Here is a 14,913-nt window from a genome sequence, read left to right as displayed (position 1 = left end):
GCCAATCGCGCCGTGGCTTGTTGGCATACCGGCACGCCGCCTCTGCGCCTGGCGGCAGCTCGCAGAAGAGGGGCGGTTGGTGTGGCTTCCATTGTTCAGGATCTAGGGCGCCATGAGGTGAGGACACGGAGGGGGTCTGGAAAGATGGGGGGTATGTGGCCGAAATCGCTGGGGAGGTGGGCCGGGAGGAGTCGGGGCGCCGGAAAGGACCACGTGCCGGGGGGCTGCCCTGAAAGCGGAGAACTCCGGGTCTGGGCGAGTGGGGGCGATCGGAGGCCGCGGAGGCGGGGAAACCCGGGCCTGGATGGAGGGTTCCACAGCCCGGTTTCTGGGGGTTCAGGTGAGGGGGGTCCTCGGGTCCCAGGAGGAGCACCCCTCTCGTCTCCCCATGTGGCCCGAGGAGGCTTGAACGCGGCCTCATTCATCCTCCCAAGTGCTTGACCAGATGTGCCCGGGAGATGGTCCACTCTCCCGATGAAGAAAGAAGAGCCTTTAGTCTCTGGGGGCAGCGTTGGCGTGTCCCGGGATGATGGGTGCTCCTTGGAGGGGCTCAGCGGGGGGCCCGTCGTTATCTGGTGTGGGTTGTGATGAACGTCTCCGGATCGAGGAGGTCAGAGTGAGGTTGGGCTTTTGAAATGGGGAGGAATCCCCGTGGGAACGGGGATGCTTAGTTTCCACAGGAAAGTGCGGAGATGGAGGTCGGCAAGCTTGAAATGATAGGCCAGCTGGTGGAGAAACGAGTTGAAGTCTCTTTGTTTTATGCGTTTCCAGGGGCGACAGAGGTCGAGGTCGTGGCGGGCGCTTTGGTTCCCGAGGAGGCCCGGGAGGAGGGTGAGTGTCCGGCATCTCTGCGCTGCTTCGTTCCCATGTCCTCACCCCAGTAAGAGCCCGGGGTGGACTCCTGGCACCCGCCTTTGTGAGATGCAGCTGTGGTTCAGAAGCCACATGCTCTCCTGCTGAGCGACTTTATCTTCGGTAGTCAGTAATCTGGACTGTTTCTCTTGCTTTAGGTTCAGGCCCTTTGTGCCCCACATCCCGTTTGATTTCTACTTGGTGAGTACCACTGCCCTGTTCCCCGGTGACAGGCATGGGGTGCCCACTTTTCACTTGCAGTTTCCTGGAGCCCAGCACCTCCCTGTTAAAACGGTGGTTGCAGGAGGAAAGGGGATTAGGGAATAGAGTTGGGGTTTTGAATCAGCTGCATGTCGCTTTACATACAAAAACAGTATAAGCTGGGTAGGTAAGCTAATTCCTTGGCTACTATTGGCAGTAACATGTTTGTAATCTTTGTTGTCAATAGTTATTGTATCTCTGGCTTATCTGTTAACGTAAAGGTGGCAAGAGCTTAAGTTATGGCTGTTTCTTCCAGTTTGTATCCTTGTTTGGACATCTTGAGTAAAAACAAGTGTTGTAAGATTTTTTGTTTTCAATTTTTTCTGTTGTAGCAACAGAAATGTAATCTCCCCTGTATATTATTTTTTAAAAATACTTTTTTATTGAGGGGCTTGTATGCATGCATATGAGCATAACTGGTTGGTGAGGGCATGTGCTGGGGGGTGGGAGCAGCCAGGGAGAGGTAAAGGGGGAAAAGGAGACTTATGTAATACTTTTAAACAATAAAGAACTTAAAAATATAATTGATTTCAGAGAGAGGAAGGGAGAGGAGAGGTAGAAACATCAGTGATGGGAGAGAATCAATGATCGGCTGTCTCCTGCACACCCTCTACTGGGGATCAAGCCCGCAACCGGGCATGTGCCCTTGACTGGAATTGAACCCGGGACCCTTCAGTCTGCAGGCCAATGCTCTATCCGCTGAGCCAAACAAGCCAGGGCTGTGTATTATTTTGATAAATAATAAATAGTTGTTTATTTCTGGTTTAGTGTGAAATGGCCTTCCCTCGGGTTAAGCCAGCACCTGATGAATCTTCCTTCAGTGAGGCATTGCTGAAAAGAAATCAGGACCTTGCTCCTAATTCTGCTGAACAGGTATATTCCTTTGGCTTTTTCCCTGTGATTTCTCTGAGAAAGCTAGAGAAGTGAGTAACTACTGGTGAGGTTACTGTTATCAGAGCCTAAACTTCACAGGTTTATATTAGCCTCCTTCTCCCTCCACCCCCAGCCTTGTACATGGGGTGTATGTTCTGAGACCCTCACTGCCTGAAACTGCGAATAGTACTGAGACTTGTATATACTATCTTTTTTCCTATACATACGTACCTGTGGTAAAGTTTAATTTACAAATTAGACACAGTAAGAGCTTAATAGAAATAACTATAACTTCTAAAATAGAACAGTTATAGTAATATACTGTAATAAAAGTTTTGTGAATATGGTCTCTCAAAATCTCCTGCTGTACTGTGCTCACTGTTTTTCATGTGATAATGTGGATGGTACGATCCTCTGCCTACATGATGAAGTGAGGTGTATGACACAGGCAGGCACTGGCATAGCCTCAGGCACTGTGACACCTCAACAGTTGATCTGATAACAGACAGGGCTATGGGCAGGTAGCATGTACAGCATGGATACACTAGACAAAGGGGTGGTTCATGTCCTGAGGGGGATGGTGCACAATTTAAAACTTACGAATTGTTTATTTCTGGAATTTTCCATTTAATATTTCCCTAACACAGTTGACTGCAGGTAACTGAAACCATGGAAAACAAAACTAGCAAAATGGACTACTCTAAAATTGTTCTCCTTATTTCTCATGGTGGGTGGAGGAAGAGTGCCAGATTGCATATGTGTTCATATTTTTATTGGAGAATCTATCTTTGAGTTAAAAGTTTTCTTCTAGTGTATTCAAGGCCAGATGGGTCAGTGTTTTCAAAGCCCTGTATTGGTATTGATTCAGCTTGTATGGAAGGGACGAGGGGGAAATAATTCAAACTGAGAAGTTGCTTATAATTTTTCACCTTAGGTTGTTTTTGTTTCCTGCTGTTTTTCAGGCCTCTATCCTTTCTCTGGTGACAAAAATAAACAATGTGATTGACAATTTGATTGTGGCTCCAGGGACATTTGAAGTGGTGAGTTTTTGATGACTTAGTCCTGGAAAAGGGCAGCCTCGGTCGTGTGGGAATTACATTGGCTCCTGTTTTTTTTAATTCTTCCATCAAAGCCACGCCTACATGGGAAAGTACAATGGAATTCCTTTGTGGTACTGATCTTGGGACAAGACTTGTATTATTGTTTTCAGCTAGCCAAGATGTATCAGGCTTTTCTTAATGGTTTTGGGATATGATTTGACCTGTGCAGCTTCCAAATCTGGGTAATAAGCAGCTGTGTTGTAACTGAGCTCTGAGGAACTAGGCAGTCTTTTCACTTTTTTTCCTTTCTCTCCGAAATCCTTTTTTCCAACAGCAAATTGAAGAAGTGCGACAGGTTGGATCATATAAAAAGGGAACAATGACTACAGGACATAATGTGGCTGACCTGGTGGTAATCCTAAAGATTTTGCCAACGTGTGAGTATACCTCTTTCTGGCTATGGAAACAGAACATAGCGGTTGGATTTGAGGCATAGGGATCTTTAAAGCCCAAATTTCTCTCCTTTTCTCTCATTTTAGTGGAAGCTGTTGCTGCCCTAGGGAACAAAGTCGTGGAGAGCCTAAGAGCACAGGATCCTTCTGAAGGTTTGAGTTTGTTGCTGAACACGTATTTAGTGGTCATAAGAGCCAGATCTGTCATTCTAAGTGTACAGTTCACAAAGTCTGGCCAGAAGGAAATGTGAATGGAGAGCTTTATGTTGGGGAAGTGTGGGCGAGATCTCCATTTGTTCAAAATCCTGTTGATCTCCTTTACTTTTTTTTTATTTTTGTTGACATGATCTTTACTTTCAAAACTGTATTCTAAATCCTCATTCTGGACTCCTGCTGCTTTTGAAAACCTATCAATTCACTAATGGAAATCTGAGAGTTAGAACTTTTGAATTTTTTCTTTTCTTTTAGTTTTGACCATGCTGACCAATGAAACTGGCTTTGAGATCAGTTCTTCTGATGCTACAGTGAAGATTCTCATTACAACAGTGCCACCCAATCTCCGAAAACTGGATCCAGAACTCCATTGTTAGTCCTTTTTTTTCCATTGCTGGGAAATTTGGAGGAAATTCAAAAGATGGTATACAGTTGCTGTTGAGTTTACTGAGCTTGTTGCTATTCCACATAAAACCTTCTGCAACCTAAGTTTACTCCCAAACTTTGTTTTCTCCATCTGTAATTTGGAGACAGGCTTACCAACTTGCTAGTGAAACTGTCAAATATAGGATGACCAGGAAAGCAGTTTGAGGGCTAAGAACTATGGAAATACTTACGGAGTTGGGTTAGGCTTTTGGAAAACGTTGTGGATCTTGTATGCTTCTAGATTTGGTCTAGGGGAAAAGTAGTGAGTTTTGGACAGTGATTTGCTGATCTGAGAAACAGTGGTTTATTAATTTTCATTACTATTTTTGAATCCTCACCCAGGACATGTATTTTTATTGATTTTTTAGTGAGAGAGGAAAAGGGGGAGGGAAACATTGATTGGTTGCCTTCTGTATGTACCCTGACAGGGAATTAAACCTGCAGTGTAGGTATGTGCCTGGTCTGGGAGTCAAACCCTTTAAAAAAAATTATTTACTGATTTTAGAGAGAGAGAAATATCTATTTGTTGTCCTACTTATTTATGCATTCATTGGTTGATTTTTGTGTGTGCCCTGACCGGGGAATCAAACCCTCAACCTTGATGTATTGGGGTGACACTCTAACCAACTGAGTTATGTGGCCAGGGCAAACCCACAACCTTTTGGTGCATGGGATGATGCTCCAATTAACCGAGCTAGCAGGCCAGGGCAAACATGGTGTGGTTTAGGAATTACATTATCCTGTCGTCCTTCCAAGCTACTGAACTGTGGTGGTGGGGTTGAATTGCTTGCTTAATGATAGGAATGTTTCATCTTGGCCTGTCATCTTCTAGTGGACATCAAGGTGTTGCAGAGTGCCTTAGCAGCCATCCGACATGCTCGCTGGTTTGAAGAAAATGCTTCTCAGTCCACGTGAGTTCCCCCTTCACTGTTTGAGCAAGGATAACCTAGCCCTTCTAACTGCAGTACAGGACACTGCTGTACTTCCTCCGACAGAACTTTTGTGGCTCCAACCTTCTGTCTGGATTCTGAATTTTATGTTAAGCAAAATTCAAATTGAAATTGAAAGGAGAGAATGTGTAGTTCTGGAAATGGCTTTAGCTGTGTACCTCGGGTGTGGGAGTGCATGGTCATTACTTTTAATCCCTGGGTCCCTCCTACCTTTAGAGTTAAAGTTCTCATCAGACTTCTGAAGGACCTGAGGATCCGTTTTCCTGGCTTTGAGCCCCTCACACCCTGGATTCTTGACCTACTCGTAAGTAAAGGGCAGTTGTTCCTGATCTTCCCTATCTAATACTCTGACATCTACCAGAATCTGAAGTTTGGTGAAGCTTAAAAAAATTTCATTGCTGGACAAGTAATCCAATAAATATATTTTTAGAGTAATTAAAAGAGTCGTTATTAATGCCCCTTTGTCTTTTTTATTATTGCTGTCATTTCACTAATGTAATAACGGAAAGGACAGACTAGATGAGCAGTCACTTCAGAATCCCTTCTGAACATGAACATGTTGACTTGGCCTTAATAACCAATTTTCCTCATGACAGCTTAAAGTTGTAGTTTGTTTTATGGCACACCTACCAGATTTTATTCTTTCCCAGGGGCACTATGCCGTGATGAACAACCCCACCCGACAGCCTTTGGCCCTCAATGTGGCATACAGGTACAGCATGCTTCTCTGGGTTTGGGACCGGAGGTAAACTGTCTTTTTTGCTCTTTTAACACCTCCCTGTGTTTCAGGCGTTGCTTGCAGATTCTGGCTGCAGGACTGTTCTTGCCAGGGTCAATGGGTATCACAGACCCCTGTGAGAGTGGCAACTTCAGAGTACACACGGTCATGACTTTGGAACAGCAGGTATTGGGACAGCTCTGAAATGTTTTGTTGTGCGCCATTCTTGAATACTCCTGGGTCTGAAGGCAAAGGGAATGTGGTCTTTAGGGGTCAAGATATGGGGGTTCTCATATACTTTAGGCTTGAAATTGAAAGATTATCTTCATCTCTGTTTTCATGAGAATGTTAGTCAAACAAGGTGTTTTGATTATACTGGCTTATTTATCCTCACTTTGCTCTCTTTCAGGACATGGTCTGCTACACAGCTCAGACTCTGGTCCGAATCCTCTCACATGGTGGCTTTAGGAAGATCCTTGGTCAGGAGGGTGATGCCAGCTGTGAGTGATCCCTGGGTTGGAGGTTCTTTAGGGTATTCTGTGGTCTACAAAGAAACTCTACACTACTCAGATGTCTTAATACTTCCACTGTGTAGATCATGACTTGTATGCTGGGCTACTTGTCTGAAATCACACCTTTTTTCTCTTCTAGATCTTGCTTCTGAAATATCTACCTGGGATGGAGTGATAGTGACACCTTCAGAAAAGGCTTATGAGAAGCCACCAGAGAAGAAGGAAGGGGAGGAAGAGGAGGAGAATACAGAAGAACCACCTCAAGGAGAGGAGGAGGAAAGCATGGAGACTCAGGAGTGACTCCCTTCTCTCCACCCTTTCTTACCCACGGGGAAGCTTGAGGCCTGAGCTAACCGCTACTGGGCTCTATATGGTGGCATTTCTGAGGGCTGGGGGAGACAGGAAAGAAAATAAAAATAAACCACGGAAGGAAATGTCATCCCGCTGAATTCTTATGTTGACTTAGTAGCCAGAAGTCTCCCATCTCTAGTGAAGCAGGTTACCAACTTTTCTTCATGATATTGTAGAATCCCCAGCTCCTTGAAACCTCTCAACCAGTACTTTGTTGTTGAAATGTCAACTGTTCATGCCTGGAAATTTTTTTTTTTCTAAGAAAAATAAAGTACTTCCTACTAGGGCTCTTTCTTGGTCTTGTATTTCTGTGGTATGTGGCCACCCTTTTTGCTTTCTGTACTCTTCATTGAAAATGCTACTCGAGTATTTTCATTGTGAACGCTAGATCACAATTTGAAGCTGTATTTGAATTTATTAAAGTACAAAGATCCTTGGAACCTTTCCATATACCAAAGTAAACGAGTATTGTTTAAGCATTTATTGAATTAAATGGTTCCAGCAAGACTACTGTGTTCAAGCCAGTGAAATGTACAACAGGGTGGATGGGTGACGGCCTGCCCTCTCCAAATCCTAAGCATAAACAGGAAAATGGTAAGTCACAGGTAGAGGGTGTGCTGCCCAGGCCCCAACAACTACCAACTTTGCCAGCCATGTAACAAGAAGCCCCTCCCTGGTTAACTAGATTTGAAGGTAGAGGTGAAACGAGTATGTTCCTTTAAAAAATGTAGAGGTCTCAGCTCATTCTTGGAAGAGCTGGAATAAATCCTTTGGGATCCTGAGTCCTGCTGAACAGATTTCCGTGGACCCCCACATAAATGGGTACAAGCTGTTAAGTGCTTCAAACAATCCATAGGATTGCCTTGATGTCCCAGGGTTAACAGGGTGTCCTGAAGGAAACGAGGCAGGTGGGGATAGTACTTGCGCTATTCTGAGGCCCATCTTCTGTTACTTGCTTGGGGAGCCAGGGGGGTAAACTCCTGAATCCAGCATTGCCCTCCTTCGGGCTGTTTCCTTGGCAACACTGTGGTTTAGCCGCCTCAGCCGCTCCTATAAGACAAATTTGTAATCTTAACTGCTCTGTGCAAGGCTTTAGAGCTCACTGTTACCGGGCATGTAAAATATCTTAGGCTTGCTCCATCTCAATGTAGGTCTCCTAAGGTATAATAGAATGTAAATAAGAGCCACTGGGTAGTGAGAAGAAACAGTTCCAGCCTGGCTGGTGTGGCTCAGTGGTTGAGCGTCGACCTATGAGCCAGGAGGTCATGGCTCGATTCCCAGTCAGTCAGGGCAAATACTCAGGTTGTGGGCTCAATCTCCACTGGGGTGCAATCGATGATTCTCATCGATGTTTCTATCCCTCGCCCTCTCTGAAATCAATAAAAATATTTAAAGAAATAAAAAAGAATAAACAGTTCTAGACACTAATTTAGTTGACGACTCCCTTTCCCCAAAGACTTGAAAAATGATTTTCGTTGAGTTGGAGACGGGAGACATCCCTTGAAAAGTGGAGATACACACAGAACTTACAAAGCAGAGCAGTCACCGTTGGCAGGAAATTCTTTTACCTGGGCGTTCTGCAGAATGTTATTGACCAAGACAACTCGTCGCCGGGCGTTAAGGAGCTTCTTTACATAGGGGTCGAGATCCAGGGCCACTTTCTGATCCTCATTGATACGGCACAGCTCTGTGGGTGTAATGTAAGGTGCAACTAATACCTGCTGGCTCATGTCTTGTTTTTTGGCAAAGTAGGACGGAAAACACTCTTGCACCACAAGGACCACAGTCATTAGAAACTTAACGGAATCTGAGGCAGCGTTGCCATGCTGCAAGGAAGTGACAGAAACTCAGCCCAGGGGACGGACTTTGGCAAAACATAAGGTTCGGAAAGCCAGCTGAAGGATTCCGAGTACGCAGGGATGCTTACTCACCGGTAGCCAGGTTGTCGATTTGTTCCCGCAGCTCTACCTGGCTCTCTCTGCAAAGAAATGCAACGGGACTCAGGACACCTGTTCCCGGGCGCATTTCCCAGGTGCTGCGAGCAACCGGTCGCACGCCCACCCCCATCCCAGGCCGTTCTGCCGCCTCCGCTTTCCCATATTCTCAGCCCCATCAGAACCCCGGCAGCAACCCCTCTGGACTCCGCCCTTTCTTGGCCCCGCCCCACACAAAACACTGAGCGCGAGGCCCCGCCCAACCTCCCCTCTCGGGCACCTGACGGCGTGGACGTGCGAGTCGAGCTGCTGCACAGCGGGTCGCAGAAACTCGAGGAGCCCCTCGGCGAAGATGTCGCGGCCTGCGGGCCCCGCCACCGGCGTCCCTGCCCCGGACACAGTGGCGGAACCAGCCCCCGCCATCATGAACTACCTTTATCCCGGAACCTGCCGCGAGGGCCGCCGGGAACTGAAGCCCCGCCGAAGTGCGCCGCGCGGGGGCGCCCGAGTCATGCGGGCCCCCGCTCAGCCCCAGGGACTTCTGGGAAATGGAGTCCCTGGAGCCGGCAGGGCGGGGAGGAGGCTGGGGCCTTTGATGCTCCGGGAGTTGTAGTTCTTTATGGGCCTTGAAGGGGCGGGTTTTCAAAATCTCCAGACTTCAGTAGCTGGGGAAGGAATAATTTTGGGAGACGGATACTTTTTGTTTTCTCCAAAGGTGAAAAATAAATTCTTTTTATTATTATTTTTTATTTTCCGTAATATCTTTTTTATTTTATTTATTTTTATTGAAAAATTAATTCTTTAATCCCTAGTTGGCTATAGTCTTCCTAGCCTAATTTATGAGAAAACCAGGTTACATTCATAGTATAGTTTTATATTTCTAAATTTACGAGTCCACTTAAAAAAAAAAAATCCTCACCCAAGGATTCATTCATTTTTGTTCATTGACTTTTAGAGGGGAAGAGGGGAGAGAGAGAAAGAAACATCAATGCGTCAGGAACATACCAGAGGCAACAGTTAGCTGTATCTCTCTCACATCGATGTTTCTCTCTACCTCTCTTTCTTTGCCTTCCTTCCTCTCTAAAATACATTTTTAAAAGATGGTTAAAGTGCTTAATTTTGTGTAATGTGTATTTTGCCACAGTAAAAAGAATATTTTAGCCCAGGCTGGGTAGCTCAGTTGGTTGGAGCATCCTCCCAATACACCAAGGTTGCAGGATTGATTGATCCCCCATGAGGGCACATACAAGACTCAACCAACAAATGCATAAATAAGTGGAACAACAAAATCGATGTTTCTCTGTCTCTTCCCCTCCTTTCCACTCTAAAAATCAATGGGAAAATATCCTTGGGTGAGGATTAACAACAACAAAACAAATGGATGTCTCTCTCTCAAATCAATTAAAACTATTTTAAAAAAAGAAGCTGGTTCTCTGAAGAAAATGACTTTTGGTTTATGTTTTCCTTTCCACTCCTTATCATCTTGACTTGCTCTTATCTTTCAGGGAGCCATTGCAACAGTCTCCTGATCTTGCCTCTAGTCTTTCTTCTCCAGGTCATTCTGCATCTAAAATACCATTCAGATGAAAGGGAATTTTAGAATCCTTCTTTCCTTGGTTCCTTAGATAGCTCTGTGAGGGAGACTGGGCAAGGGTCTTCCAGAAACCCTGAAGTTTGATAACAGGTTGAAGGCCAGTGCTGGTTCAATTATTCATTCTCTAAACATTTATCAAATTCCAGGCATCATGACACAAGGTATTCAGCACAAAATCCCCCTCCTCCCAGCTTGCACCCCTATCACATTGCAGTGGCTTTCCCGTTCTTGGCTTTTCCATAAAAGCTGAAGGAGATCCTAAGAACTCCCCTTCTTCTGTATCCCATCTCCTCACCCCCTAGGTGGTGCTTAGGTTGACCTGCCCCCTCCTTGCTGGCGATTTGAAGGTGGGTAGTGGGGTAGGTCCATGAGGAAGCTGTGGGAACAGCTGTCTGGCTCAGGCAATATAGCCACACACAGTTCCCTCTGTCTGACAGGTTAGCTGCACCCCTACCCCCACGGTGGACCCTGAATGGGGCAGAGAGGGCAGCCAGGGTTATCAGAGGGTCCTTCTTGTGGTAGTGGGCACAGAATGGTATCTGGTGATGGCTTTAACAGACAAACCTAAGAACAAAATTCAACCTAGTAAATTTGAAGACATAATTAGCTTTATTAGGCCATTCATAAATCTCATGAATTGACCAGCATCCCACTTAGCAACTAGAAGGGTGCTCCCAGGAATTGTACAAATTGGAAGGTTTTATAGGCAAAAAGAGTTGGGACAAGAAATTTAAGAATGGATTATTTCAGGCAAGGTCACCTTCCCTCAGGCAGATTACCTCACTAGGGCTGACCAGGTAATTCCTGACTGGTTTGGGAGAAGCTGACATTGCAATTAGTTAAATTTTGATTTGTGGCTTAGCAAGGGTGACTCCATTTTGGACTGTTGTTTCTTTTTTAACACCTCTAACAAGCAATTATTGGACACCAACTCAATTCTGACACTATCTACCTAGACAGCCCACCAGGCAGGAGCATCAGATTCCACAGGTTGAGGGTACAGTCCTAGAAGACCCTCCCCACCCTATTTCAGATGCCAATGGGAAGTCCAGGTTGTTACCTGTGCTTCTGGTTTATTGGCTATAAATCAGAGGTTTCCATGACCCCTTTCTAGGGTCCCATTAATTTGCTAGAGCAGCTCATAGAACTCAAACATTTTATTTCCAAGATTACCAGTTTATTAGAAAGGGATATAACTCAGGAACCGCCAGATGGAAGAGATGGAAGAGAGCGAAGTATGGGGAAAGGGCACAGAGGTGCCTGCCCTCTCCAGGTGCTCCACTCTCCCCCACCGCCATGTGTTTGGGTTTTTATAGAGGCTTCATTACATAGGCATGGCTGATTAAATAATTCATTGGCTATTGGTGCTTGAACTCAACTTCCAGCCCCTCTCCCCTCCCTGGAGGTTAGGGTGTGGGAACTGAAATTTCCAACTCTTTAATCATAAGGTTAGTTCTCCTGGCAACCTTTAGATGGGGTCCAAAAGCACATCATTAACATAACTCAACCTCCAGCCTCTCTCACCTCTCTAGAGGAATGGGACAGGAAGTTCCAATCTTCTAATCACATGGTTGGCTCCACTGACAACCAGCCCCCATCCTACGGGTGTGTGTGTGTGTGTTTTGTTTTTTTTAACATAAGACACCATTATTGCTCTTACCACATGAAATTCTTAGGGTTTCAGAAGCTCTGTGCCAGGAACAGGGTTCAAGACCAAATATATATTTCTCATATGTCACATATTACACTGTAGATGTTTTTATTTATTTTTAAAATATATTTTTATTGATTTCAGAGAGGAAGAGGTAGAAACATCAATGATGAGAATCATTGATCGGCTGCCTCCTGCCCGCCCCCTACTGGGGATGGAGCCTACAACCCAGACATGTGCCCTTGACCAGAATTGAACCCGGGACCCTTCAGTCTGCAGGCCAACGCTCTATCCACTGAGCCAAACTGGCTAGGGCCATAGATGTTTTTAAATCTTAAGCCAAGAATCACTTTACACTAAAAGATAAAATAAATTAATCAAGTCTAAATGGACAATCAAGTTGTCAAACTCAGAGTCTGGAGGCTTTGTGAGAAATAAAAGAAAGATTTATTAAAGGGTCTTAAAGTTTGAAAACTTGGAACACTGCTAGGCAAAAACCCCACAAGTGTTCCAAAGAAGAAAGAAAAGTTGAGTTTTTAGAGTAAAAGTTCATTTTTGTGAACTATCAGTCCAGCATTCTTAGCCTTAGGATTGGTCCAGGATGGTTATCACTCAGATGTCAGGTGGTCTATATAATAGATGTCAGGTTGAATGGATATGTGAGTCCTTCAGGCAGGTAATCAGAAGGTTACCTGGAAGTCCAAATGCATTTACAGGCATTGACACAGGACTGGGAAGTTCAAAAAGTTTAAGTCCCCAGGCTGGTTAGAACAAGAGTAGAGTCCTCATGGCTCAGCCTTCATAGTGTGGATAATTTTAGCAGCGTGGTTAAAGTGATTCCATTTTTTATTTTCTATCTTCACTCTTTCCTCAAAGCAAATCCTTTAAAGAGGCCTCATGAGCCCTGACCAGTGTTGCTCAGTTGGTTGGAGTGTTGTCCTGTACTCCAAAAGGTAGTCTGTTTTTTTTTTTTTAATATCTTTTTATTGATTTCAGAGAGGAAGGGAGAGGAAGAGAGAGAGAAATATCAATGAGAGAATCATTGGCTGCCTCCTGCATGCCCCCTACGGGGGATTGAGCCTGCAATCCGGGCATGTGCCCTTGACTGGAGTCAAACCTGGGACCCTTCAGTCCACAGGCTGATGCTCTATCCACTAAGCCATTCCAGTGAGGGCAAGGTGGCCTGTTTAATTCCCAGTCAGGGCACATGCCTGAGTTGTGGGCTCAATCCCTGTAGTGGGCGTGCAAGAGGCAGCCAATCAATGTTTCCCCCTCACATCAATGTTTCTCTCTCAAAACTCAATGATTGGATCTTGGACCCATCAGTTTCAAGCAAAGATGGGCCAGTGACCCCTACAAAAAAAATAAAAATAAAAACATCAATAAAAATAAAAAAAGAGGCCTCATGAAGCCTCAGCTGTCACAGGCCTATTGGCCTGCCAGCCCTACAAGGTAAGAGGGCCATGGTGGCTGCTGCCACCATCACAGTTCCCAGAGCCTTCCTGGGCCTGTTTCCACTAACACACACTTTCCTTGGCATACAACATGCTCTTTTAGGTCTGGATACCTTTGTATTTGTCATTCCCTCTACTTGGAATATTCTCCCTTGTCTGTTAAACTTTCCTAGGACTTTCAAGATCCAGTTTATCACTCTCTTCTCTGTGCTCCCAGTGCCCTTCTAACAATAATGCCTTGTTTGTGTCTGCATGGCAAGTCCTCTGTGGATGGTGGCTGAATGAGTAAAAGGCTGACGTAGGAGCCAGGCTGACTCCTGGTCCCACTCTATCCGGGACACTCAATAGGGACAGAGGATGGCAGAAATGGGACACAAGCCTCAGGTGCTGGAAGTGCAGTGAGCAGCAGGTGGGGCTAGAGAGCCCGTGACTGGAGGGAAATTCCTTGTACCCACTGTTGGGAATGAAGGAGGAATAGAGGAGGCAGAAAGAGAAGGGAGCTTAGGCTCCACTGGGACCCTCAAAGCCCTCCCACTCCACCCCACCAGGATGCCTCAGGGTCCCCTGAACACCAGGCCATGTCGACATTTTCACAGTAAAGATTTCAGATTTTAGAAACGAGACCTGACCTGGGCTTAGCTCCCTGCACTGCCCAGTGGAGCCAGTGCCAAGGGTGTAGAGGACATGGAACACATCTTTTTTTAAAAATCTTTAATTTCTTTATTGGTTAAGATATTACAAATGTGTCCTTATCCTCCCATTAACCCCCCCCCCCGCCCGAACACATCCTTTTGAACAGCCACCATAGGCACTAAGAACAATGAGTCAGTAGAATGTGGTGGGATTGGAAGCACCCTGGGCAGGGGGAGCCTGAGCTAGAAGAGGCTGACCTAAGAGAGAGCTACTAAGGTACACCCAGTGCCTTGGGAGGTTCCTTTCTCAAAGGACCCAAGCTTCCCAGCCCCAACTTCTTCCTTAGCCCAGGGAGGGGAGGCATCCAGGGATTCTGTCCTGAGAGAACCCCCTCAAAGGATTCCATTAGTGGATGAAGGGGGTGGTGATGGGAGGCACTTGCTGCCATCCTGTGCCCCTTTCCCCACTTCTGGACTCCTTCCATAGCTTTTATCCTGGAAATGTTGTCAAGTCTGGGGAGAGCTCCAAATGAGGGAAGATGGGCATGAGCATAGAGGCGTGTGAGCTGCATGGAGGTGAAGTGGGGCACTGTAAGACTGCTGCTGAAGGCTCCACGGTGGCCTTCACCTCTATCCCCGCTAGGTTCCCCTTCATGCCTTTCACTCTACATAGAGGAAGTATTTGGGTGTTATTATCAGAGGTGGCTCAAAAGTCACCAGATTGAATATATATCCTGAGGGAAAGTTCTAGGTAAAAAGTCTTTTTAGGGGAATGTAGCTGCTAGTTACTTTGGGGGAGGGCTGGGGAAAAATCCTAGGTCACCCCAGGTTGTATGAAGAGGGTAAGGAACCCACTCATCCTGCAGCTCCCCCTTCCACTCTCTTCCCAAAGGGTTCCTAGAGAACCTGGCATGTGCCTGAGGCAAGGCCACCAGGGGATGTGAAGTTTGCTGCCCACTGTTGATCAGCACCTCCCTCAGGGCCTTGGGGGCTCCAATGG

The 14,913-nt window shown here is 45.9% G+C and overlaps 2 protein-coding genes across 2 annotated transcripts; one reads left to right on the top strand and one right to left on the bottom strand.

Annotated features, from left to right (window-relative positions):
• The first annotated feature begins 33 nt into the window (after positions 1 to 33).
• On the top strand, positions 34 to 6,934 carry ILF2 (interleukin enhancer binding factor 2). Its single transcript, XM_070395960.1, has 14 exons — positions 34 to 117; positions 772 to 831; positions 1,011 to 1,053; positions 1,882 to 1,986; positions 2,949 to 3,026; positions 3,361 to 3,463; positions 3,566 to 3,631; positions 3,947 to 4,063; positions 4,950 to 5,028; positions 5,284 to 5,371; positions 5,718 to 5,779; positions 5,857 to 5,971; positions 6,195 to 6,285; positions 6,437 to 6,934. Exons 1-14 carry the CDS (start codon positions 113 to 115, stop codon positions 6,595 to 6,597), a joined length of 1,173 nt encoding a protein of 390 aa, XP_070252061.1. The 5' UTR covers positions 34 to 112; the 3' UTR covers positions 6,598 to 6,934.
• A 180-nt stretch (positions 6,935 to 7,114) lies between these two features.
• SNAPIN (SNAP associated protein) lies at positions 7,115 to 9,038 on the bottom strand. Its single transcript, XM_070395962.1, has 4 exons — positions 8,863 to 9,038; positions 8,580 to 8,626; positions 8,217 to 8,335; positions 7,115 to 7,698 (listed from the first exon to the last, which is right to left on the bottom strand). Exons 1-4 carry the CDS (start codon positions 9,006 to 9,008, stop codon positions 7,597 to 7,599), a joined length of 414 nt encoding a protein of 137 aa, XP_070252063.1. The 5' UTR covers positions 9,009 to 9,038; the 3' UTR covers positions 7,115 to 7,596.
• Positions 9,039 to 14,913: the final 5,875 nt, after the last annotated feature.

This window comes from Myotis yumanensis, unplaced genomic scaffold (assembly GCF_028538775.1).
Source record: "Myotis yumanensis isolate MYYU_CA2020_CCGP unplaced genomic scaffold, mMyoYum1.0.hap1 SCAF_17, whole genome shotgun sequence".
NCBI classification, from domain to species: domain Eukaryota; kingdom Metazoa; phylum Chordata; class Mammalia; order Chiroptera; family Vespertilionidae; genus Myotis; species Myotis yumanensis.
The sequence above is the reverse complement of the archived record's forward strand: the minus strand, read 5'-3'. Positions and strand labels throughout refer to the sequence as shown.

Excerpts from the sequence above, each read along its gene's own strand:
- SNAPIN (XM_070395962.1), bottom strand. The coding sequence starts at position 9,008 with ATGATGGCGGGGGCTGGTTCCGCCACTGTGTCCGGGGCAGGGACGCCG. Across the intron at positions 8,627-8,862 it reads TCGCACGTCCACGCCGTCAG|AGAGAGCCAGGTAGAGCTGC; the intron begins GTGCCCGAGAGG and ends ATTTCTTTGCAG. Across the intron at positions 7,699-8,216 it reads ACATTCTGCAGAACGCCCAG|GAGCGGCTGAGGCGGCTAAA; the intron begins GTAAAAGAATTT and ends TTTGTCTTATAG.
- ILF2 (XM_070395960.1), top strand. Across the intron at positions 832-1,010 it reads CGAGGAGGCCCGGGAGGAGG|GTTCAGGCCCTTTGTGCCCC; the intron begins GTGAGTGTCCGG and ends CTCTTGCTTTAG. Across the intron at positions 5,780-5,856 it reads GCCCTCAATGTGGCATACAG|GCGTTGCTTGCAGATTCTGG; the intron begins GTACAGCATGCT and ends CCTGTGTTTCAG.